General features: G+C 53.1%; 3 protein-coding genes and 1 long non-coding RNA gene across 4 annotated transcripts; 1 reads left to right on the top strand and 3 right to left on the bottom strand.

Moving 5' to 3' along the window:
• Positions 1–1,733: 1,733 nt before the first annotated feature.
• LOC105913842 lies at positions 1,734–2,784 on the bottom strand. Its single transcript, XR_001163335.2, has 2 exons — positions 2,319–2,784; positions 1,734–2,085 (listed from the first exon to the last, which is right to left on the bottom strand). It is a non-coding gene; the product is annotated as an uncharacterized LOC105913842 (long non-coding RNA).
• Positions 2,785–5,293: 2,509 nt separating this feature from the next.
• LOC101779533 (F-box/kelch-repeat protein At3g23880) lies at positions 5,294–6,992 on the bottom strand. The gene is made up of 2 exons (XM_004955871.4): positions 6,796–6,992; positions 5,294–6,711 (listed from the first exon to the last, which is right to left on the bottom strand). The coding sequence occupies exon 2, from the start codon at positions 6,692–6,694 to the stop codon at positions 5,486–5,488; it is 1,209 nt and encodes a 402-aa protein (XP_004955928.1). The 5' UTR covers positions 6,695–6,711; positions 6,796–6,992; the 3' UTR covers positions 5,294–5,485.
• An 850-nt stretch (positions 6,993–7,842) lies between these two features.
• LOC101779128 (pentatricopeptide repeat-containing protein At3g21470) lies at positions 7,843–11,710 on the top strand. The gene is made up of 5 exons (XM_022824264.1): positions 7,843–8,010; positions 8,089–9,041; positions 9,159–9,328; positions 9,434–9,501; positions 11,033–11,710. The coding sequence occupies exons 1-5, from the start codon at positions 7,843–7,845 to the stop codon at positions 11,708–11,710; spliced, it is 2,037 nt and encodes a 678-aa protein (XP_022679999.1).
• Positions 11,711–23,101: 11,391 nt separating this feature from the next.
• Positions 23,102–25,019, bottom strand: LOC105913736. Its single transcript, XM_012843591.1, has 2 exons — positions 24,689–25,019; positions 23,102–23,286 (listed from the first exon to the last, which is right to left on the bottom strand). Exons 1-2 carry the CDS (start codon positions 25,017–25,019, stop codon positions 23,102–23,104), a joined length of 516 nt encoding a protein of 171 aa, XP_012699045.1.
• Between the last annotated feature and the right edge of the window lie 671 nt (positions 25,020–25,690).

The following is a 25,690-nucleotide window of genomic DNA, read 5'->3' as shown; positions in this document are numbered from 1 at the left end:
CGAAGTATCGGACTTGGCCTCCACAAAGCCCAGCGTCAGGAGGTAGGCAGCAAACCTCGAATACCAAGCTCGAGGGGCCTGCTTGAGGCCATAAAGTGACTTGTTGAGCCGGCAAACCATATCAGGCCGAGAAGAGTCAACAAACCCCGCTGGCTGGCTGCAGTAAACAGTCTCAGTCAGAGTGCCGTGCAGGAAGGCGTTCTTGACGTCGAGCTGATGCACGGGCCAGGAGCGGGAGAGAGCCAGTGAGAGAACAGTCCGGACAGTAGCTGGCTTGACCACCGGACTGAACGTCTCGTCGTAGTCGACACCAGGGCGCTGAGTGAAACCCCGGAGGACCCAGCGAGCCTTGTACCGCTCAAGAGTACCATCAGCCCGCCGCTTGTGAGTCCAGATCCACTTGCCGGTGACGACGTTGGAGCCAGGCGGACGGGGCACCAGATCCCAAGTCTGGTTGGCGAGGAGCGCCGCGTACTCCTCTTCCATCGCGCGGCGCCAGTGAGGATCCGACAGGGCGCCGCGGACGGAGGAGGGTACAGGAGAAACCTGCGGCGCGCCGGGCATCGCTGAAAGAGCCCGGGGCTGCAGGGTACCAGCCGCAAGTCGCGTCACCATAGGGTGAACGTGACTCGGGTGTCGGTGTAGGAGAGGCGGATGGTACACCGTCGGCGCGACACGGGCAGTCGGGGCCGGTGGAGGTGGTGTAGGCGTCGCCGGCGGAGAAGAGTCCACCGGCGATGACTGAGGTGGCGACGGCGGTGGCGGGGCCGGCTGCAGGTCCAGTGGAGCCGGCCGCGCCCGGCGCTGGTAGACGCGGACGGGCTGCGCAAACCGGACAGCAGGTGCTGCGGGCGGTGCCACCGGTCCCGCGCAGGGCGAAGGGGAAGAAGCAGCACCAGAGGCCGGCACCGTCGAACCCGTGCTGGGCGCAGGGTCAGGGACAGTACCGGTGGACGTCGAGCCCGAGGAGAACCACGGTGGAGCAGTACCTGCAGGACAGAATGGTAGCGGTGGCTGGTCCACCGGGTCAGTGGGAAACAGGGAGGAGAGATCAGGGTCGGAGGTGGAAGAAGGTGGGGTGGTGGTGGAGTAAGGGAAGACGGACTCGTCAAACACCACGTGGCGAGAGATGAGGACCCGCCGAGAAGAGAGGTCAAAGCAACGGTACCCCTTGTGATCCGGGGAGTACCCGAGGAAGACACACTGAGTCGAACGGGGAGCCAGCTTATGAGGAGCGGTGGCTGCGGTGTTAGGATAACACGCACACCCGAAGACCCGAAGGTGATCGTAACGGGGGGAGGTACCGAAGAGAGCGTGGTGTGGAGTGGGAGCGGGGCAGGCAACAGAAGGTAGGCGGTTAAGGAGATAGGTGGAGGTGTGAAGACTCTCAGCCCAAAAAGGGGCAGGGAGAGAAGACTGGAACAGAAGAGAGCGCATGGTGTCGTTCGTGGTACGAATCATGCGTTCAGCCTTACCGTTCTGGGAGGAGGTATAGGGACACGACATGCGTAAGTGCACGCCGTGAGAGAGGAAGAAGGCACGTGAGGTGGTGTTATCAAACTCGCGGCCGTTGTCACACTGGACGGCCTTGATGGTGAGACCGAACTGAGTGGACACCCAAGCGAAGAAGTGGAGAAGTGTGGGAAAAGTATCAGACTTGGCACGCAAGGGAAAAGTCCAAGAATAATGAGAGAAATCATCAACCACAATAAGATAGTACTTGTAGCCAGAAATGCTTAGAACAGGAGATGTCCATAGATCGCAATGTACAAGGTCGAATACATGGGTCGCATGTGAAGAAGAGGTAGGAAAAGGAAGTCGAACATGACGGCCCAGTTGGCACGCCTGACACAGGTGCTCATCAGGAGCCCGAGTACGTGGTATATCGGAATTATGACTAAGCTGTGTCAGGACAGCACGGCCAGGATGACCAAGACGCCGGTGCCATGTAGTGGAAGAAGCTGTGGTAGCAAAAGCGGCTGAAGAAGCGGAGGGCGAAGCGGAAGAAGTGGACGCAGGAAATCGGAGGGAGTAAAGGGGCCCGGTGCTGTCACAGCGGAGAAGAGGTCGCCGGGTAGCCACATCCTTCACAGTAAGACCAGAAGAGTCAAATTCAACAGAACAGGAATTGTCAGTGGTAAAACGGCGAATAGAAAGAAGGTTGTGAACCATGGAGGGAGCAACAAGAACATCAGAAACTCGAAAAGAACCGGGAGTGTGAGCAGTACCCATGGAGGTGACAGGAAGACAAGAACCATTTGCGACCATGATGGACGAGGGGTGGGAGGAAGAAGGAGGGTGAACGGAAGTGAGTATACCAGGGTCGGGTGTAGTATGGAAAGTGGCACCCGAGTCTGCGATCCAGTCCTGACCGACTGGAGGAGTCAGGGCCATGGTGCCGAAGGAGCGTGCCAAGGCAGTCGGGTCCCATCCGACAGGCCCAGGCGAGGCCCCGGGAGGAGGAGCCCACGGCGACGCAAACTGAGGAGGAGCCCACGGCGACGCGAACTGAGCAGCTGGGACAGCGCCAGCGAGCATGGCGGCCGGTGGACGAGGCTCGCCGGTGGCCTGGAAAGGCCACATAGAGATGCGCCCTGACCATGGGTGGGTAAAGGACGGCCAGGGAGAACCCCGTGGAGGCGTCGGTGTGCCCGCCGGTGTGCCCCCACCGCGCCCCCCACCACGTCCCCCACCACGGCGACGGCGGCCGCCACGGCCCCCCCCACCCCCGCTCGGCCCAGGAGGGGGGGGACCAAGAAGGGACGACGGTGGCGAAGCGGAGGGTCGTGGCGGTGGAGTCACAGCAAGCGCGGTCGAGGAAGACGCGGACCCCGGCGCAGGAAGGGACCCGGGCTGGATGCCCTGAGTAAGCTCCTCCATGACAAGATCATCCCGGACCTGGAGGAAGGTGGGGAAAGGTCGCTGCCGGGTGATCCAGGTGCGGAGGTGGGCGTAGCGGTCGCTGAGGCCGCGAAGAACGTTGAGAACCAAGATCCGGTCCTCCACGGCCCAGCCAAGGTCCCCGAGGGAGTCCGCCATGGTCTTCATCTTCCGGCAGAACTCACCAACGGAGAGGTCGCCCTGGACGAAGGTGCGGAAGCTCGCATCGAGACGAAGGGCCCGGGCTTCGGCGTTGCCCAGGAACTGACCCTCGAGCGCCAGCCAGGCCCGGCGGGCGGTGGTGTCGGGGGTGCCGCGGACGAGATCGTGGAGGTCGAGGGAGATGGTCCCCAGGATCCACGACAGGACGATGCTGTCGAGGCGAACCCACGCAGCTGTCCGGGCCGCAGGGAAGGTGTCGGTGAGGACGTGGTCGTCGAGGGCGTAACGGCGGAGAATGAGCAGGACCATGTCCCGCCAGCGGGCGTAGGAGGGCGACTCAGGGTCGAGGACGACGGGGACCAAGCTCTTGATGTTCTGGACACCCCCGGCCTGGTAGTGGAGCTGTGCGACAAGTGGATCGGCCGGATCGGTCCAGGCCACCACAGGCGGACGGGGAGCACCGGAGCCGGAGGAGGTGGCCGTGCTGTCGTGGGACATCGTGAGGAGCTGCTCCGCCTCGGCGATCTGACGGGCCAAGATGTCGGCCGCATCCCGCTCCCGCTCCCAGGCCAGGGCTGCCGCGCGCAGGCGCGCCTGTCCCTCGGCAGCGGCAGCCCGGGCAGCGACGAGGGCTGTCGCGAGGTTCCCATCCTGAGGTGGTAGAGGAGGCGGGGCGGGGAAAGGTAGGCGAGCAGACCCTCCTCCCACTGGAGCAGCTGCCACCCCTGTAAAAACAGGGGCAGCAGTCCCCCCCACCCCCGGTTGAAAACCAGGGGCAGGAGGCGTTTGGTAGAGGGCGGCGGCGGCGGCGGCGGCGGCGGCGGCGGCGGCAGCGGCGTCCCCGCCGGCCTGCGCGCCCGCGCGCTCGCCCGCGCGATCGCCCGCTCGGAGAGCCACAGCGGCAGCGGCGGCAGAAGCGTCCCCGACGGCCTGAACGCCCGCGCGCTCGCCCGCGCGCTCTTCCGCGCGGCGAGCAGAGGTTGCGGCTGCGGCTGTGGCGTCTCCTTTCGCATGCTCGCCTTTGCGCTCGCCCGCGCTTTAAGCCGCAACGGCGGCGGCGGCGGCGGCTGCCGGATCCGCGCCGTCCGCCGCCCCGTCGGCGGCGGCGGCGGCGGAAGGGCCCGCCCCGACAGACGCCAAAGCTACGGCCGCAGGGGGCCGGTCGGTTGCCGCCACCTGCGCCCACGAGGGAATGATAGAGGGGAAAGAGGAGAGGGGAGGGGGGAAGGAGTCCCCGGCCATGGCGCCGGCCGGCGGCGGCGGGGTCGGCGGTGACGGCGGCGGCGGGCGGCGGCGCCAGTCACAGGTAACCCTAACCCTAACCTAGGCTGATACCATACTATAAGGTAATAGATAGATTATGGGCTAACCCTAGAGGGTAGCTATGTAGATGTCTTACATGGGCCTATTGGGCCCTAATACACATAGTACACCAACAATACAGGCTAAATTCTCTAGAAATAAACACAATGGAGTATGGGCAAATGAAATTAGCCCATCCTTCATGGTGCTGCATAAATTGCAGCTTCCATAACACGTAGAGTAATGCTAAATTAAACACCAGGTACCAGGGGAAGGAATTCAGGTATGTGAAGAATGACTAAAAGCAAAAAAGCTATCCTGAAGTCCCGTGGCAATCATATTATATCATCCAGCTGTGCATATTTAAATCAAAAAGAATAAATCCATTTATGCATGTTACTAACCCTGGACGCCTGATGCTAACAAGATAGTTCCAGCTAGCAGGCAACTGAACTAAGACAAGAGAGCTTGATTTAATCTACAAAATCCAAAAGATATTTACTCCATCCAAAACATCTACTTCTAGTTTTTTCAGTCTCTCTTTTTAATATAACAAAAAATTAGTTCCAGAAAGGTTACAAACCAGAAAGTACAGAAAAAACGAGCTACTATACAGGCATCAAATGTGAATGCTAATTCTGATTAACTCATAAAAATGGAGCATACCCCAATAAAAAAAATTCTTGCTTCAAACAAGGGTGCATATAGGTCACGTAAGGTGGGGTCGAATGAGTCTGCATATAGGTTGTTTCAAGCACAAGGCAGATACAAAAATCACGTGTCAGCACTTCAGACAGGCAGTTAAGAATTCAGCCCAAACTCACCGAGCAGCTACAGCACACATGACAAGCCACTATTTGAAGAAACATGCAGCAATACTGCCCAGACTGGCAAATGCATGCTCAAATTTTTGCACACAAGCATGCCTTCAATACTGACAAAGAGAGTATGCAAATGGAAACAGTAAGCACCTCCATGAATTGGCAACAACATTGAAGGACTGGGTACAATACGAGACAAGATTCCAGGACAACATTAACAACTTCATACAAACCTCACTTTAACAAGTGAAGCGGGGGTGGTAATTGATTCATATTGTTCACAAGCTATATTGGGTAGCAACTAGCAAGAAATTACAGTACTACACCATGTCACCACATTGTAAACTCAACAGATTTCCTGTGTATATACCAACTGCATCAAGACGCCTCATCTCAACCTCTGCAAATGTGTTGGTTCTTGGATCATAAATAAGCAGAATCCCTGTCGATGCTAGAAGGATGACCAACCTCCCACCATCCGACACCAACAATGGTTTTACAAAGTACTCATCAGCAGGGATAGCAGATTCAGTTTGGATGCTGTACTCTTTCAACCAGAGACCATTCTCAAAGTCTGACAGAAACCAGAGATCCAAGGACAGGTTGCGACGGTGGTAAGCTAGAACAAGAGAGCCTTTCAGCTCAGTTAAAGTAATTTTATGCCAAATAGAGCGGTACTCCTCTGTAGCATCAGCATTGTCCATTGAAAGGCTGCTGCTTATTGGCCCTTGGATATCTCTCCTCCATTCCTCTGTCACAAGGTCAAACGAAGCAATACAGTCCGGGTGAATGCCAGTGTTCACACCGAAAAACAGCATAAGATCATAGGCACAGTCTGTCAAGAAGTACACCACCCCACCAGCAACAGCGGCATTGTTCGCTTCGACAAAGGGATAATGGCTCTCCCTTGCCCTCCACCGTGCATTGCTGGCACCGCCGTTGATGGTAAACACCTCAAAGAGCTGCTGCTGATCAAATGCATCGAACTCGGTGCGGTTGAACACACGGAGCACTTTGCACTCTCCCGTCGACGCGACCCGCCCGGACGCGAAGAAGGTGTACGGGTCGCGCAGGTTCTCACAGTTCGCATGCTCCAGCGCGGGGCTCTCGGGCAAAGCATAAGCAGCTCCCGTCGCCGGATTGAGCACGCGGCAGCTGTTACCCTTCGTAGCCACGCAGGCCAGGTCGAGGCGCGTGCAGAGCAGCTCGTGCCCGTCTGGGCCGGCGATCCGCTTGACCACGGTGCCGGACAGATCCACAACGTGGATGCTCGCCTCGTCGTCCCGGAACTTGGCCAGGAGCGAAGGGCCCGGATGCCGCGCCGCGTGCGCGCCGGTGAAGAGCGGGTCGACGGTGAGGGAGCGCCAGGAGCGGCAGACGGCGCGGAGGCGGCAGAGCTCCTTCGCCGGGAGCCGCAGCAGGACGTCGAACAGCACGTCCGGGGGCAGCGCGCCGGGGTTGGAGGCGGCGGGGGTTCTTTGGCGCATGGATCGGCTGGCCAGAGGGGAGGACGGCCCCGGCGACGCCATCGCTGAGGCCTACAGATCTGCGGGCACCCGAAATTGGAATCGGCTGCGGGAATCGCCGGAGAAGTGAGTCTGGTGCGAGGAATGAAGAGGGCGGAGCTTACCTGGTGACCGGAGCAAGCAGGCGTGCCTCTCAGCCGGGCGGAGGAGCGGGGCGCCGTCGCATGGTAGGGGGGCTCCGCGCTGGGGCGAGAGGGGGTGAGGGCGGCGGACGGCGGCGGCGCGGCGGGGGGTGCGACCGAGGAGCGATGGGGGCGAGGGGAATGGGTACAGAGAGTTTGGGCGTGGGGCCCTTTCCCCCAAGGCCCCAAGTCGGAGACCGATGGGCCGGCCCAGTGAGTGCATATACCCAAGAAATGATATATGATCAATGATTACAGAAATAACATAACTGGATTTGTGTTTAGGAATGGGTGTAATTTGCTTTTGCAAATGTTGTTGTAAACTATCAAGCAGGATACTCATGCTTATTTTTCAGATACAACTATTACTTTTGTTCATGGTTCAATTATGTTGTGCTCGTATGAAATTTGTAAGAATTCTTGAATTTAAACGTAATGCATTTTTTGCAAAATTAAATGCTTAATTCTTATGCAAATGAATTTATATATCCTGCTAGTTTTCTATTTACTTATTTTTTAAATTGGATTTCTCTATTATAAACAAAATATGTTAAGAGACGTTTCCATGTCTCCATCCGTTATGATTGTAAGATGTCAAATTAGTTTAAGATAAGTGCAATAATATCCGCTATTATCTCGGATTCTTTTTTTCTTTAGACTTGGTTTTAATAGGAATGAAGTATTTTTAGTGTTGTGGAATAATTTCTAGCATCTTACCCATGTCTTTCCTTTCTGTATAACCAAACTCTTTGTACTGTGGTGTCCGACTTTGTTTCTCATGGTACCAAGACTATAGCAACATTTCATCATTTATTGTAATCCACGTGATGTCACTTAGCAAATTGACACAATCAAACATTTTACTCGACGTTTGCTAAGAAATCAACATCATTACATGTCCTCTAGCGAATTTTGCATAGATCTTGAAAATGGATTGCGCAGGCAAGTTTTAAACACCCGACCGGTGGACCTTTCAAAAAGCCGCGGGAAACAGCCGCCTCCGCTCCTCGCATTTCCCACCACTCCCCGATGGAGCAAGAGCTGCTGCGGATCCTGCGGAGCCTCAAGTCCCCGCGCCACCTGCTGCAGACCCACGCCCAGCTCCTCGCCCGCGGCCTCGCCGCGAGCCCGCGCCTCCTCCCGGCCCTCGTCTCCGCCGCGCTCTCCGCCGCTCCCTCTTCATCGTCCCCGCGCCAAGCCGCCGCCACCGCCGCGGCCATCCTCCGCGCCGCCGGTGCCGCCGCCTCCACCGTCGCGCACAACACCCTCATCGAGCGCCTCGCCGGGCGCGGCGGCGGGGGCGGCCGTGGTTGCTCCCCGGAGGACGCGCTCGCGGCCTACACCGCCATGCGCTCCGCGGGGGTGGCCCCCAACGGGTTCACCTTCACCTTCCTCCTCCGCGCGTGCAAGTCCCTGAGGCGGATGCCTCCGTGCCGGTGCGTGCACGGCCAGATCGTGCGATGCGGGTTCGGGCCCGACGTGGTCGTCCAGAACGCGCTACTCAACCTGTACTACAAGTGTGGCGATCCGGGGGAGGTTGGGGCTGTTCGGAAAGTGTTCGATGGAATGCCTGAGAGAGACGTGGTTTCGTGGAACTCCATAGTTGGGGTGCACATGGCGAGCGGAGATGCTGCAGGGGCTATGGATCTGTTTGAGGCGATGCCAGAGAGGAATGTGGTATCATGGAACACGGTTGTTGCCGGGTTCACGAGAGTTGGGGACATGGTGTCAGCACGTTCTGTGTTTGACAGGATGCCAATCAGGGACGCCATTTCTTGGAACCTGATGATCTCGGGGTATGCAACAAGAGGTGATGTCGAGGCTGCACGGTCGCTTTTTGATGAGATGGATCGGAAGGATGTGGTTTCCTGGACAGCAATGGTGTCTGCTTATGCAAAGACCGGGGATATAGATTCAGCCAAAGTGTTGTTTGATCGTATGCCAGTTAAGAACTTGGTTTCCTGGAATGCGATGATAACAGCGTACAATCATAACTCAAGGTATGATGAGGCACTGCGCACATTTCAGCAGATGATGATTGAGGGAGGATTCATGCCTGATGAAGCTACATTAGTAAGTGTTGTCTCGGCCTGCGCTCAGCTGGGCAGTACTGAATATTGCAACTGGGTCAGTTCTTACATTAGTAAATACAACACTCATATAACTGTTGCACTAGGAAATGCTCTCATAGACATGTTTGCAAAATGTGGAGATGTAGGAAGAGCTCGGTCAATTTTTGACAACATGAAAACGAGATGCATCATTACATGGACAACAATGATTTCTGGTTTTGCTTACAATGGACGGTTTAGAGAAGCTCTGTTGATCTACAATGAAATGTGCAGACAAGGAGTCGAACTGGATGACACAGTATTTATTGCTGCACTTGCTGCTTGTGCTCATGGAGGTTTATTGCAAGAAGGTTGGAGCATCTTTAAGCAAATGGTTGAGCACTATGGGATTGTGCCAAGAATGGAGCACTATGGATGCATAGTGGATCTACTTGGTCGGGCTGGTAAGTTAAAAGAGGCAGTTCGATTTATTGAAAGTATGCCTCTTAAGCCTGGGGCTGTCATTTGGGTAACTTTGCTTAGTTCTTGCATTGCACATGGTGATGCAGAGTTGACAGATTATGTCAGTACAAAGATAGTTGAAATAGAACCATTTAATTCCAGTTATCAAGTGCTGGTTTCCAATTGTAGTGCCCTAGAGGGAAAGTGGGGCAGTGTGATGGATGCACGCAAAACAATGCGTGACTGGGGAGTTAAGAAAACACCTGGTAGTAGCTTGATCCAGGTAGGAAGTGAAGTCCATGAGTTTCTGGCTAAAGACACAAGGCACCAAAAAAGAAATGAGATATATGAAGCTCTGGATGGTTTGATAGCCATCATCCGACATTCAGAGCACACACCTTGGATAAATTATTGCAGTGCACTCTAGTGATAGGAAGTTTCTCTTCAAGTATTTGTCATCTTACAAGTAAAGGAGTAAGCTCCAGACAGGGTTCTGTGGGAGGCCTTGTTTTGAATAGGCAATCAGGGCTTGTGAGCTTACGTATACAAGATTGTGATTAGGTCAACAATTGATGGATTAATGACATCCATGAGCAGTAGAGGACAAGTCTTAGATATTTTGAGTACTGATGATATTTCCAGGTTGGTTGTGTGCTGTGCACTCGACATTTGAAGGAAAAGCTGATTCAGCTGTCACCAATAATCTGCAATATTGTGAAACTGGGGACCTCTAATGGATTGCAGTTGTTAAGTTGGCCAGACACTTTCATTTTGAATGAAAGTAGTAGGCACTTTTGCAGAAAGTACCAGATTGGGAACTAAAATTGAACTGTTTTCATATAATATTTCTGAGGGCGGCTGCCATTAACATGAGCCAAGCTTATGCTGGTCTTCAAGAGGATCCTACATAGCATCTTAGATATTTCAGTAAGTGCAGTAAGTCATTCACATAGAGTAGTCTTCTTTATTATATATTCATGTATAAAGAAGCCCAGTTTCAGGCTTTTCAAGTAGTAACAGGAAAAAATATTGAGGATTATCCTCTATTGATGATGAACTGGGCTCGTTGCATCTTGTACCATCAAATTGATGCTATGTCTTCCTTTCAACATTTCAGTACATTTGCAGATTTATTTGTGGTGAATATTTAAAGTGTCTACTCTTCAAAAATTTGTTTAGTTTAACCTCCAGGAATCTCAACAGAAGTTATGTGAAGAGCTATGAATAACTTCTGATTGGTTCAGTGCAGAGCTACTCGTAATTTTGTTACAAGTCTTTAGCCAGTTTGCCCCCGCAAACACTGTATGAAACTTTGAATTTTGAGTTTGGATTTGTTGTCTTGCTGGCATGATGTGCTTCTGGATGGTACAACTTTGTGACATGTTATATTTGTTTGTTTCAAGATACACTGATTTTTAAATCTCATGGTGCATCCAGCAATCAACAGTGAATCAATGACGAAACATACAAACAAGCATGTTACTCTGGGATATAGTTAGACGTGTCTGTGTTGTGCGTGTAGAGCCCTTGGCGTGTACGCCAGGGCTAGGGCCTGGCCCCTGATTAGTATTAGGCAAGGATACCCTCTGTTTCTATAAACTTCTCTCAGGGGCTCTCAGGGACTGCCTATATATTGTTCTACTCATTGTATGACTTAATCAATCTATTATTCCACGCAATCTTTATTGTTCTCATGGTATCATGAGTCCGGGATTCTCCTGTTCTTGCTTCCGCAACCTAGCGCGCCGCCGCTGGCGCTGCTCTCTGCGCAATCTCTTCGTGCCCAACCAGCGCGCCCCCGCCGCCGCTGCTATCCCCGCGCACGTCCTTCACGCAGCGCCCATAGCCAGCTCCCTGCCACTGCCGAGCCCTCCGCTGCCAACGCCAAGCGCGACACTGTGGAGGTCGAGGCCGCCAAACGCGCCGCCGACGAGCGCACGGCTCGCAAGGAGGCGCGTGCTGCCGCCCTCGCCTGTGCCGTCAAGGCTGAGGAAGAGGCCGCCGCCGCTACGCAGGAGCGTGACACTGCTGTTGCTCGCCTCCGCATCACTGAGGAGTGCAAGGGCGCCCCGCCCGACTTTGAGGAGGAGGACGCCGTCGATGACGCCTCTACCGTCTCCGATCAGGCGCCCAACAACACCCACCAGGCCATGCTGCTGCACGAAGCTACTGCTGTCTTGAATTTGCATGCCCAAGCTGTTGTTGTGCAGAATATCCGGAGTCTCATCCCCGTCATTCTCGACATCACCTCCGACAACTACACATGGTGGCGCGAGCAGTTCCTCACCGTCGGCAAGTACTCCCTGCAGGATAATGTCCTTCACGACGTGCCTGCTCTGGCCTCTCCAGATTGGGGGCCTATGGATTGCGTCGTCCGATCTTAGCTCTACGACACCATTGCCAACGACCTCGTCGACGTCGTCATGGAGTGCGACGAGCGTGGCGCCACCGAGACCCAGTTTCTCAGCAACCAGGAGACACGGGCCCTTTACCTCGACACCAGTTACGGAACTTCATCCAGGGCGATCTGTCCATCACGGATTACTGTAGGCACTTCAAGGGCATGGTAGATGCCCTCGGTGATCTTGGCGAGCAGGTCTCCAACTGCACCTTCATCCTCAATATCATCCGCGGGCTCAACGAGAAGTTCGTCGCCGTTGGCCGCGACATTAGGCGCAGCCGCCCTCTCTGCACCTTCCTAGAGGCTCGCGATGACTTGCTCCTTGAGGAGCTCACGATGGCGAACCCTTCTTCGACTCCGTCTACGGTGCTCCTCATCGGCACCAGCCTCAGGCTTTCCTCCTCCTTGCGCGCCCCTGGTTCCTCCCACCAATCTGCTGGTCGGCCTAGCAACAACTCCAGGGGCGGCAAAGGGGGTGGCAGGGGAGGGAACTCCGGGTCCTCCAGCAGCTCCTCCTCCAAGCAGAAGCGAGGCAAGCTCAGTGGCTAGCCGTGCTAGGGCGGCGGTGGTAAGGCCCCTGCCGGCCACAACTCCAACGCCCAGGCTCCTGCTCTAGGCACGGCACAGGAGGCCGATGGTCCCTGGCCCTCCTTCTGGAACCTGTGGATGGGTACAATCCAGATGTACCCAGGTCCATGACAGCAGCCCAACGCTCCCCTTCGGCCCGCCGCGCCTCCTCAACAGGCTCTTTTGGCACAGTAGCAGGCCTTCCCGCTCAGCAGCAGGCGCAATAGCACGGCCTCCAGGCGCCGCTAATGGTCCAGCAGGCACCCTACATGGGGCAGCAGGCGCCTCAGGTTCCTCCAGGTTTCTACAACCCCATGACGGGCTTGCCTTCCTCTTGGGATCAGCAGTCCCTCGCCTCGACGTTCAGCACCATGACGCTCAACCAGCCGCAGGAAAACGACTGGTATTTCGACTCACGTGCCACCTCCCACATGACTTCAGACGCTGGTAGTCTTTCATATTCATCTTACTCGCAGTATCCTTATCCTTCATCCATTGATGTCGGTGATGGCTCCTTGCTTCCCGTCACGGCTACTGGCACAGCACACCTTCCGGGTCCTTTATCTCTCAATAACATTCTAGTTTCACCTAAGCTTATTAAAAATCTGATTTCTGTTCACCAGTTCACCTCTGATAACAATTGTTCTGTCGAATTTGATCCCACTGGTTGTTCTGTGAAGGATTTGGAGTCTCGAAGGCTGATCGTCAGGTGCAATAGCTCTGGACCGTTGTACCCCTTGCGCCTTCCTACTGCTCACGCCCTCGCCGCTATCTCCACCTCATCGGTGTGGCATCGCTGTCTTGGTCATCCTGGTCATGAAGTTTTGTGGAAAGTCGCTTCTACAATTCCTTTTTTTAATAAACAAGTCATTCCCATTTGTCATGCGTGCCAGTTAGGGCGTCATACTCGCCTCCCCTTTCAGTCATCAGCATCTTGAGCGTCTAGCAATTTTTATCTCATACACTGTGATTTGCGGATGTCTCCTGTTCTTAGTGTCTCTGGATACAAATACTATTTGCTCATTCTTGATGACTGCTCTCATTACTTGTGGATGTTTCCATTACGCCTAAAATCCAACACGTTTGCGACTTTGACTAACTTTTTCTCCTATGTGCGTACTCAGTTTGGCACCACTGTGAAAGCTGTTCAGTGCAACAACAGCCGCGAGTTTGACAACTCTGGTACACGTACTTTCTTCCTCACTCACGACGTCCACCTGCGCATGTCCTGCCCATACACCTCATCCCAGAACGGCCGGGTCGAGCGCATGATTCGGAGTGTCAACAATGTTGTTCGCTCTCTCCTGTTCTAGGCTAGTATGTTCCCTTCTAATTGGGTTGAGTCGCTACATACTGCCACATATCTGCTTAACATCTTGCCCACCAAAACACTTGGCTCCTCCATGCCACACATGGCTTTGTTTGGCGCCCGACCTTTCTATGATCACCTTCGTGTTTTCGGTTGCGCATGCTATCCTAATCTTTTCGCTACTGCAGCCCACAAACTTGCTCCTCGTTCCACCTTGTGCGTTTTCCTTGGCTATTCTGCTCATCATAAAGGTTACCACTATCTTGATCTCTCCTCCAACCGGGTCATCATCTCTTGGCATGTGGTGTTCGACGAGACTCTGTTTCCCTTTTTCCCAGCAGCAATCACTACCTGCTACTGAGGAGTTTGAGTTCTTATTGGAGCCTACTAATGTGGTGCCAGCACCTATCGGTCTAGCACTTCTTTTGTCATCTGAAGGTTCACCCCCAAGTGCGCCTGCATTGCCATGTGCGGTTGTGCCTTCGCCCAGCGCCCCCGCACAGCCACGTGTGGCTTCTGCCCTATAGTCGCTCGGTGTCAGCACCGGCTGCCCTGACGGTGCCCTCACCAACACTGCTGGCTCGCCAGTCCCTAACATGCCACCTGCTGCTGCGGGACACATGCCTTCAGCCCTAGCTGGCCCCTCCAGTGGCACTGCTGGCAGCTCCTCTGCCCCTGTCGGCATTGCTGCTCAGCAGGGGCACCCCGTTGACTCCGGCCGGCCTCTCTAGGTCTACTCCCACCGGCCCATCCATGCTCCGATCCGGACGTCGCCCCGAGGCTCGTAGGCTCCTACTCTTGCTCCCCTTCCTCGCGGTGCTCTTCCCATGCGTCTTGTGACAAATTAGCATGTCATGACCACACGCGGGAAGCTGGGTTTTCGTGTGCCAGCGCTGTTCCACCCCGCTGTCGCCACTGTCTCACACCTACTGGAGCAGCCTCGCTGATCCAAATTGGCGCTGGGCTATGCAAGAGGAATTTGATGTGCTCCTGGCAAACAATATGTGGGATCTCATTCCCGTCCTACTCGGGCCAATGTTGTGACCGGCCAATGGGTCTTTAAGCACAAGTTCAAGGCAGATGGTTCTCTAGAGCGCTACAAGGCACATTGGGTGCTGCGAGGGTTTACCCAGCGCCTAGGGATGGACTTTTATAAGACTTTCAGTCCTGTTGTGAAGCCCACTGCCGTCCGCACAGTGCTCTCCTTGGCTCTCTCTCTCGTAGCTAGACGATTCATCAGTTGGATGTGAAGAATGCCTTTCTTCATGGGACACTGTCAGAGATAGTTTATTGTGCTCAGCCTGCTGGCTTTGAGGATCCTACTCGCCCTGATCATGTGTGTCAGCTTAATCGATCTGTTTATGGACTTAAGCAGGCACCCCGCACTTGGTATAGCTGTTTCGCCACCCACTTGTTGCAGCTTGGTTTTGTGGAGGCAAAGACTGACACTTCTCTGTTTGTGTATCATCGTGGCGACAACACTGTCTATCTCCTCCTTTATGTGGATGACATAGTTCTCACAGCATCCTCAACACCTCTACTTCGCCACACTATTGATGCCTTGCAGCGGGAATTCTCCATGAAGGATCTTGGTGAGCTTCATCATTTTCTGTGTATACATGTGCAACGCTCTGGTGATGGCCTTTTGTTGTCCCAGCGGTAGTTTATGCTAGAGATTTTGGACCGTGCTGGTATAACCTATTGCAAGCCTTGTTCCACACCAGTTGATACTAATCTGAAGCTGTCTGCTGCCAAAGGTGGTCCTCTTGTCAATGGCACTGATTTTTGGAGTCTTGCTGGTGCTTTAAGTACCTCACCTTTACAAGCCCAGATATTGCCTATGCTGTTCAGTAGGTCTGCCTCCATATGCATGACCTGCAAGAGCCGCATCTTGTTGCTTTGAAGCGCATTCTTCGGCATTCTTCGGTATGTACGTGGAACTCTTAACCTGAGCTTGCTACTGCAACCATCTACTCAGTCTGATCTGCTTGTTTATTCTGACGCTGATTGGGCTGGCTGCCCAGACACCCGCAAATCCACTTCTGGCTATGTCGTATTTTTGGGTGATAATCTGATCTCCTGGTCTTCCAAGCGTCAGAATGCAGTCTCTCGCTCGAGTGTCGAGGCTGAGTATCAGGTGGTTGCCAATGTCGTTGTCGAGGTTTCTTGGTTGCGCCAACTTTTTGTTGAGCTGCATGTTCCTTTGTGCCGCACCACCTTGGTTTATTGTGATAACATTAGCACTGTCTACATGTCTTCGAACCCCGTTTAGCATCAGCGCACCAAACATGTGGAGATTAATCTACACATTGTTCATGAGTGCGTTGCCACCGGAGATGTCCGTGTTCTTCATGTTCCGACAAGCTCTCAGTACGCCGACATCTTCACCAAAGCCTTGCCTTCTTCGGTGTTCATGGAGTTCAGGTCCAGTTTGAACGTTCAAGTTACTGACGATCAGACTGCGGGGGCGTGTTAGACATGTGTATGTGTTGTGTGCGTGTAGAGCCCTTGGCGTCTGCGCCAGGCTAGGGCTGGCTACTGCCGTGGCCCCCTGATTAGTATTAGGCTAGGATACCCCTAAGATTGGTTCTGTTTCGATAAACCTCTCTTAGGGGCTGCCTATATATTGTTGTACCCATTGTATGACCTAATCAATCTATTATTTCACGTCAGATATGATAATTATGAACTTACTAGTCGGACATCATCCTGGCAATACTCCTTTTAACATCTAGCATGCTATGGTACATAATTCTGCACTATCAAACTTGTTTACATTCCACTAACTTTCATGTTGTCAGATCAATAAAAAAATGAAAGAAAATGCTTAAATAGCATCGTTTGGAGAGTTGACTGATGATTAAACTTTAGTACGGAAGGTGCTAACACAAGTTACCATGTCATCAAATGGAATTCTGTCTTTCTGTTGTTTTTGAACTTGCATAGCATGTACAGTACAATTCTTTTGTCAGTTTCATTCGTGTTTCATATTGGTTTCAGGTTGGTGCTGTTAGCTGTACACCGTAAGTGAAGCTGTCCGTGGTTGGGCCTTGATCACTCCATACTAGAATCTGCGTGTCAAACTTTCTAACGTTTAACCATTGATATGTTTGAAACTCTCAAAATTAATTATATGAGAATTATACAGCTATATTTGTCTTTAAATAATATAGTTATAGAAAGAAGTAGTTAAAACCGTTAAAGGTTGATAGTAGATACTCCTTCCGTTTAACGGTTGATAGTAGATACTCCTTCCGTTACAATGTCGTTTTGACTTTTCTAGATGCATACTTTTTTATATGCACCTAGATATAGTGTATGTTTAAATGCATAATAATATCTATGAACCTAGAAAAGCTAAAACAACCTACAATTCGGAACGGAGGGAGTATCAAATAAGAAAATAGAGAGTATTTTACGAGCTTGAGCTTCTCTGAAAATAGTTGGCAGTCCTGCTTCTCCATCCAAAAACAAAAGTTTACATTGAATTCTCTAAGGAAAATAGTTTACCGAGTGATGACTACCACTTTCTGTAGTAAAAATTTACTTGTTCACTATTTTATGAGTAAAAGTTTGGTCTAATGTTTCTCTTCATGTTGTAGGTAGGCTCCCCTGCCTTTACAACTTTTTATGACCATACTTCGAAACATCAACCATAACACATTGTTTTCTTTGTTGTTCTGATTCCAGAAGATTTGAGTGCTTTAGTATCACAGCTTTTTTGTCTGTAGAGAGGAAGCCATCCATATTGGATCATCCTCTTTCCTGTCTTTCTGACTCTCCAGACTTTTCATTTTGCTCCTTTGTCACTTTAATCATCAATGATGGCAGTCTGACATTACTAAATTACTTGTTTCGCTTCACAACAGAGTATTATGGGATTCACATTAACATTAACAAGTCCGTCTAGAAAAAAGCAGTTCCTTTGTGAGTCCTGAATGTGCTATGCATTTCAAAGCATGTACCTTTTCCCTGCAAAAAGAAGGCGTGTACTTTCTGATACTACTTATTACATCGGATACTCTAGTATTATTGGGTCCTCGTTTTCTGCAAAGCAAGCATTGGGTCCTCTTTACATATACTCCAAAAGAATACCATATGAACTTTACATATAGTCTTCTTTACGACGAGCAAGCATTGGGTCCTCGTTTTCTGCAGCCTGCAGAACTGCATCATTAGTCTCTTAGGACACAAAACGCATGCAATTTGATTTCCCTTTGATATGCTTTTCGTACAAGGAAGGTTGTAGCGATTTTGACAGAATTGAGTACCTGATGCTGCAGCTGTTGCGCATATCCTATTTTGGTGAGGTTGATCCAGTTTGTTCATGAGGAACATTGATCGTTCAAGCCTGTACAATTCTCCGGAACAAACTCTCCATGTGCCCAGTAGTTCAGTTGACATGTTAGATTCCTGAAGGCAGTTGCTCTACTCTGGCCCATAAATGATGGTACTCATATATGCTGGAACCCAGAAGCATCACTTCATGTTCAACTACCCAAGAGTACCACAGTGCTGGGTGCTCCTCAACTACCTGCAGTGGTACTTCTTCTCATGTGCAGCTTGGACTGTAAGCTAAGTATGGCTAGGAATAATAGATTGATTATGGGGTGCAAAGCACATAAACATATATAAGCAAGGATAGTTCTAGGGTTTGGCTTATAGAAACAGAACCAACCGACGGAGATCCTTGCCTAGCACATAATCATCTAGATTACCTACAGATGACGCACACCAATGGGCCGGCGCAGCCAAGGGGCTAGGTCCATACGGGGCTGCATAATTAACCTGCTAACACGTCTCCGCAGTCTGATCGTCGGCACCACGGACATTAAGGCTGGATCTGAACTCCGTGAAGACTGATGAAGGAAGCCCCTTGGTGAAGATGTCGGCAAATTGTGAGGTGGTGGGGACATGAAGCACGCGAACATCACCTAGGGCAACCTACTCCCGAACAGAGTGGAGATCAATCTCAATGTTATTGGTGCGCTGATGCTGGATGGGGTTGGAGGACATGTAGACCGCGTTGATGTTGTCGTAGTAGACCAATGTGGCACGGCGTAGCGGGTTATGGAGCTCAAGCAGGAGCTGGCGAAGCCAGGATGCCTTGGCAACAACATTTGGTTATGGCGCGATACTTGGTTTTAGCACTGGAGCGAGACACGGTCATCTGACTCTTCGAAGACCAGAACACAAGGTTGTCGCCAAGAAACACCGCATAACCCGATGTGGATTTGCATGTGTCAATACAGCTTGTCCAGTCAGCATCAGAGTAAGTCACCAGTTCATTTGAGGAAGACAGTTGGAGCTGAAGTCCCATATGAAGTGTGCCACTGACATAGCGCAGGATACGCTTGAGAGCAGCAAGATGTGGCTCCTGGGGATCATGCATGTGAAGGCAGACCTACTGAATTGCATATGCAATATCTGGCCAAGTAAAGGTCAAGTACTGAAGTGCCCCGGCCAAGCTACAAAAGTTAGAAGAATTCTGAACAGGGGCGCCAGAAGCTGCGGAGACCTTCGGGCTGGTGTCAACCGGAGTGGAGCAGGGCTTGCAATCTGCCATGCCAGCCTGATCCAGAATGTCAAGCATATACTGATGCTGAGACAGAAAAAGACCACATCCTCTGCGCTGAAGGTTGCCAAGGTCCTTCATCGAGAACTCCTACTGGAGGGCCTGAATGACGCGCTGGAGTAGGGAGAAGGAGGATGTTGTGAGCACGATGTCGTCGATGTAGAGGAGCAAGTAAGCTGTCTCGGAGCCACGATGATAGACGAACATCGGCATGATGGACTTGGCCTCCACAAAACGGAGGGAGAGAAAGTGTGCGGTAAAGCGACTGAACCAGGCGCGAGGGGCTTATTTCAGCCCATAGAGTGACTGGTTGAGTCTGCAGACATGCTAAGGTTGAGCAGGATCCTCAAAACCAGATGGCTATGCATAGTAGACTATCTTAGAAAGTGTGCCATGGAGGAAGGCGTTCTTCATGTTGAGCTGATGGATCAGCCCACCGTGAGAAATTGCCAAGGACAGAACATTGCGAACGGTGGCGGGGTTCACAACTGGGTTGAACGTCTCATCGAATTCAATGCCAGGACACTGTGTGAACCTGTGAAGGACCAGCGAGCCTTGTACCTCTCAGGAGAACCATCTGCATGAAACTTGTGCTTGAAGATCCACTTCCCAGAGACAACATTGGCGCCAGGGGGAAGTGGAACTAAATCCCTCATGTGTGATTCTTTAGGAGAGTAGCATGTTCACCTTCCATAGCAGCCTGCCAATGTGGATCAGCAAGGGCGCTGCGGAAGGTCTTCGGAACTATTGAGAGAGAGGCCATGTGGAACAGGGCTGGAAGCCGAATGCCACGCTTGGCATGCATGGTCATCGGGTGCTGGTTGGCCACCGGCGAGATGGCCACGACACCCCATGGCAGGGAAGCAACGGGGGGTGGCCCGGCTAGAGGGACCGTGAGAGACCGGTGTGACCAGCGTGCTTGCATCGGACAAGGTGGTGACGTGGTCCCCAGTAGGCCATGCTGCTAGAGATGGCGTGCGGCCAAGAGCTAACAGGTGGGCACCGGAGGTGTTCAGCGCGGGCGCAGGACGGCGAGTGAAGAACTGGCTGAAGCGGCCCATCGCAGGGGTGCTAGGAGGGCCGACAGCAAGGGCCCCCGGGGCTCGAGCCGCAGGCTGGGGTGGTGACAGCGGTGTCGGCGTGCCATGCTGCAGAGGGAGGTGCCGTGGCGGAGGCCCTGGGCAGTGTGGCAGAGACCCCAGGTGTCGCGCCCATGGGTGTCGACGAAGGGGCCGTGTGTGGCCACGTGGGGAGTACCGCACATGGCTGTGCGGGCGTGAGCACGTGGGGAGGCCTGGACCCCATAGGATCCAGGGGTGACAGCACGCCTGGAGTACCTGTAGGCAAAGAAGATGGTGGGCCTATAGGTGGCGGCACCAAGTTAGTGTCATCATTTGGGAACGCAAAATCCGTGGGGGTGACTGGGGGCGACTGCTCGGCAAAGGGAAAGGTAGATTCATCAAAGACGACGTGCCTAGAGATGATGACCCTATTAGATAGAGGATCAAGACACCGATAGCCTTTGTGATGAGCTGAGTAGCTAAGGAAGATGCACTTAGTGGAGCGAGGAGCGAGTTTGTGGCTAGCTATGACGGACAGGTTGGGATAACATGTGCAACCGAAGACACGAAGGTGCTCATACGATAGGGCTGACCGATATAGCGCAAAGTGCGGAGTAGAGAATCTTAGTGTCTTGGTTGGTAGAACATTGAGGGGAAGTGTCGCATTGTGGAGCGCCTCAACCCAGAAAGAAGGCGGAATGCTAGCCTGAAACAACAGCGAGCGAACATCATTGTTGGTGGTGCGAATGATGAGTTGGTGGTGTGAATGATGCGCTCAGCTTTACCATTCTGGCTAGAGGTGTAGGGGCATGACATGCGAACATGGATGACATGGGTGAGGAAGAATGTGCAGGCGCTGGAGTTGTCGAACTCGCGTCTGTTGTCACATTGGACTGCCTTGATGGTGGCGCCGAACTAGATCTTCAAATAAGCAAAGAAGTGAGCAAGAATTAAGAACGTGTCAGATTTTAACCGTAGAGGAAAGGTCCACAAGTAGTGTGAGCAATCATTGAGAATGACCAAATAATATTTGTAACCCGAAACACTTATAACAAGAGATGTCCATAGGTCACAATGAATAAGATCAAAATTGCTAACAGCACGAGATGTTGACACACGAAAAGGTAAACGAACATGACAACTGAGTTGACAAGTGTGGCATAAGGATGAACTAGCATCTTTATTACAAAAGGGAATGACTGATGCAAGCTTAGAAAGAGCCTCGTGACCAGATGACTGAGGCGACGATGCCAAAGGGAGGGCGCATGGCTGGCGATGAAGGCGTGGGTGGCTGGGAGACGCAATGGGTACAGGGGCCCGGAGCTATTGCACCTGACGATCACGTTCTGAGACAGCAGATCCTTCACAGAACAACCAGAGGGGTCAAACTCAATAGAATTGTTATCGGTGGTCAACTGGCGCACGGATATGAGGTTCTTAATGAATTGTGGAGACACAAGAACATTTTGAAGGTGTAAAGAACCAAACAGATTAGTGGTTCCAGTGGTGGTAACATGAAGTAACGCACCATCACTGGTGGAAAACCCTCTTTTAGTCCTGGTTGGTTTAAGGGTTCAAAAAAATAAAAAAGAGGCCGCGCGCCGCTCGCGCTCGCCCATGCCTGCTCGCGGCGGCCGTCGCTCACCCGCCCACACCCGCTCGCGCCACGCCGTCGCTCGCCACCCGCACCACGCCGCCGCTCGCCGCCCGCGCCACGCCGCCGCTCGCCGCCCACGCTAGCCTGCCGCTCGCCCGCCACAGCTCGCCCACCACTCGCCTGTACCGCGCCGCCGCTCGCCCACTGCTCCACCTGGAAGAAAGGGAGAGGAAGAGGAGAGAAGATAGGAAGATGAGAAAGAGGCCTGCGCAAGGAGAAATTAAGGGAGAGGAGGCTTGCGCTAGCAAAAGATAAGGGAGCGCTGTCTGCCACCGGTGGAGAGAGAGCGCTTTAGTCCCGGTTGGAAACACCAACTGGGACTAAAGGCCCCCCTAGTCCCGGTTGGTAATTCCAACCGGGACAAAACCTCCCGCCAGATTTTTTTCAGCCTAGTAGCCATTACAACCAGGACTAAAGCTCCCCGTCAATGGCCGTCGGTGGTTCATTTTTGACTCGGGACTAAAAACCCTTTAGTCCTAGGTCCAAAGACAACCGGGACAAAAAAAATATTGGATGGAAGGTGAGTTCTCTACCAGTGCATTACCAATGATGATAGATGAAAGAGCTATAAAATAAGAAGCGGAAGTGTGGGAAAGGGTACCGGCATCGGATGTCATATGGGAGGTCGCACCTGTGTCGAGGTACCATTCATTGTTTTGCGGCTGGGATAGGGACATTGTGCTGAATGCGGACACAAGAGACTGCTTATCCCAGGAGGGCAACCCCGTCATTGGGTTGTAGAGGGCCGGGGATGAGGCCGACCATTGGCCGGGCGTCCCACCTAGTGCCTGTATGGCGCTAGCATGCGTGGCTTGAGCCTGCATGGCTTGCTGGTGGGCCACCAGTGCCTGGTGTTGGGCGAACACCACAGGGTTAGCGTAGGCCGCCTGCTGCTATGCTTGCTAGGCCAGCAGAGCCTGATGCTAGGCTAGCAGCACCTGCTACTGCTACGGAGAAAGGGCCAGCGCCCGCGGACCGGGCCACATATGAATGGCCCCGGTCCACGGATTCTAGAGGGAGGGCCATGGCCCACTGGCGCCCCCTGTGTTGGGGTTGCTAGACCTGCTAGCACCGCTGGGTGGGCCTCCGCTTGTGGCCGGAGCCACGCCGCCGCTCTGGCCACCCTTGCCGCCCCGCTTACTGCGGTAGCTCTTTGAGGCGGACTTGGGCGACGCGCCGCTTGAGCCTCCGAAGCGCTGGGGCGCCTACGCGGGCGTTTGACTGGAGGAGGAGGATGACGCCTCGCCGAGCGTGGACTTCCCAGTGGAGGCGAGGAGGGCGGTCGAGGGTGTCGACGCCCGGTGCACCATCGTCAGTTCCTCCAGAAGCAGCATGGCGCGGACATCCAGGAACTTGGGGAAGGGATGACCGATGCGCAGGTGGCGGCCGACTGTTGGAGGTATGCCCTAGAGGCAATCATAGAGATGATGATATTCCATTTGTATCCATGATTTGTATATTGTGTTCATTGAATATCCATTAAAGGCTACTTGAATTGATTTGCAATTATGTGAATTGTATGTGAAACTCTTTACTTGTATGGTTATTCTAAAGTTGTCCCTAGTCGAAGTTCATGTGAGGACACACATGAATATTAGACTAGCACATGTATTAGTTGATGACTATGCTTCACAAGTCATGGACATGGAGATGTTGAACTAATAATGTGGACACATGTGGAGACATGTGCTAGGACTGACCCAACACGAGAAGTAGTTCTCTCTTTAAACAACATATACGCTTTGTCCTTAGACCTGAGATTGTCGCATGTATTCAAGATGTGGATCGACTTACTTAGCGGCTATCAAACGCTACGCTGTAACATGGTAGTTATAAAGGTAGCTTTCAGGTTTGTCAAGAAGCATGCTATGAGACATGGTCAATCAAGATGGGATTTGCCCCTCTCTGATTAAGAGTGATATCTCTGGGCCCCTCGAGTGATCGGATCCGAAAATACATGGCCATGCTACGTACGGTTAAGAGTTAACCTACAAAGGGATTCCGAATCACAGGATCGAGAAAGAGCGGTCGGCTTGAAGCTAGACCAAATATCGTGAGGCAAAGGGAATAGCATGTATATTATGTTGTGATGGTTCGTCTGATATGATCTTCGTGTGCGTATAGGAGTTGGCACGTCTTGCTAGAGGCCGCTACCAACTATTGGGCCGAGTAGGAGTACTCGGGCCATGTCTGTACGTATCCGAACCCATAGGATCACACACTTAAGGGGTTGGAAGCCCAATTCGGATGTGATCCGAGTTGGATTAGGTTTAGAAGTACTAATGGGCCTCGGACCTAGAGGCCCGTTAGGAACCTCTATAAATAGAGGGGTGGGGGCGCCCTAGGGTTTACACCTTTTGGCGAAACACATCTACCGCGCCTCCCACGCCCTCGCCTGTTGCAACTCGCGGATCTAGCAATCCGGCTTGCGACGCTTCCTCCCTGCACGTGTGGATACCTTGGAGGTGTTGCGCCTGCAGCACTCGGACGAGCCGCCGACGAGCCACAACGAGCCGCCGACGAGCCACAGCGAGCCGACGACGAGCCGCGGCACGAGGGCGATCTTGCTGCACGTGGACGAGCTGCTGAGGAGCTGCTGGACGTTGACGTGATCGACTACGTACGACTACGTTGATCGACTACGTACGACTACGTTGATTGTCTTCGCTGCATCGACGCAAATCTACATCTTCCGCACCAGTAGTGCGTCGAGTGGTAATCCCGTGATCCTTATACGGCAGTTCTTCCTAGTTTACGCGGTAGAAATTTTGATTTGCGCTAGTGTAGCCTACCTCGTATCCCATCACCGACGTCAGAGAAGCGATTGCTGAGGCCGCGCAGGACATTGAGCACCAGGGTGTGATTGGTGAGGGGTTCGCCAAGATCGGCGAGAGCATCCGCCATGTTCTTGAAGTGCTTGCAGTAGTCGGAGATGGAAAGGTCACCTTGAACGAAGTTCCTGAATTGGGCGTCGAGGTGGAAGGCGTGCGTCTCGCGATTCCTGAGGAATTGATTCTCGAGGGTGAGCCAGATGGTGCGGGCAGAGGTGCCACACTCCATCACCGTCTCAGCAAGATCGGCAGAGATGGTGTCGGAGATCCAGGACTTGACAACGCAGTCCATGTGTGCTCAATCTGGGAAGTGCGATGCCGGGTGTCATTGAGGAGGTGTCCTTCCAGCGAGTACTTGCTGACGAGGAGGAGAATCTGATCACACCAGCGGGTAAAGTTCCCGGCGGCAAGGTCGAGGACGACGTGGACGAGGCTCCTGATGTTCTGGATGCCGACAGCCTGGGCGTGCAGGTTGACGATGGCAGTGGCTTCATGCAGGAGCATGGCATGGTTGAGGTTGCCGCTGCCACAGCCGGCGTGATCGGAGAGTTAGGAGTGGGCGTTGTTGTCGGGGTCGCTGTCGTGGATGGCGTCGGGGTCATCGTCGGCAGCGACGGCGAACTCACGAGCCGCAAGCTCGTGCGCAGCGCGTGCGGGATGGGCGGCCGCATCGCGCTCCTGGGCGGCAAGTGTGGCGTCCTGCTTGGTCTGGACCGCGCGGGCGAGCGCAGCATCGCGCCTGGTCTTGGCCTTGTCACGCTTCTCGTGCTCAGCATCGTCGGCTGACTGCTGCATGTTCTTGGCAGTGGCAGCAGTAGCGTCGGCAGCCGTAGGAGACAGGGGAGGTGTTTCGGTCGTGGCTGGAACGGGGAGGGCACAGCCGGAAGGGGCGTGTTGGGGAGGGCGTAGCCAGGGAGGCACGCTAGGGCAGCAGAAGGGTGTAGGATCGGAACCCTAACTCGT

This window comes from Setaria italica, chromosome II, assembly GCF_000263155.2.
Source record: "Setaria italica strain Yugu1 chromosome II, Setaria_italica_v2.0, whole genome shotgun sequence".
Taxonomy (NCBI): Eukaryota; Viridiplantae; Streptophyta; class Magnoliopsida; order Poales; family Poaceae; genus Setaria; species Setaria italica.
The sequence above is the reverse complement of the archived record's forward strand: the minus strand, read 5'-3'. Positions and strand labels throughout refer to the sequence as shown.

Coding starts and splice junctions, on each gene's coding strand:
- LOC101779533 (XM_004955871.4), bottom strand. CDS start 6,694: ATGGCGTCGCCGGGGCCGTCCTCCCCTCTGGCCAGCCGATCCATGCGC.
- LOC101779128 (XM_022824264.1), top strand. CDS start 7,843: ATGGAGCAAGAGCTGCTGCGGATCCTGCGGAGCCTCAAGTCCCCGCGC. Junction 9,042..9,158: donor GGAGATGTAGGAAGAGCTCG/GTCAATTTTTGA, acceptor TGAAATGTGCAG/ACAAGGAGTCGAACTGGATG. Junction 9,502..11,032: donor ATTCCAGTTATCAAGTGCTG/GTTTCCAATTGT, acceptor TGGTATCATGAG/TCCGGGATTCTCCTGTTCTT.
- LOC105913736 (XM_012843591.1), bottom strand. CDS start 25,019: ATGGACTGCGTTGTCAAGTCCTGGATCTCCGACACCATCTCTGCCGAT. Junction 23,287..24,688: donor CGTCGGTGATGGGATACGAG/GTAGGCTACACT, acceptor TACCTCCAACAG/TCGGCCGCCACCTGCGCATC.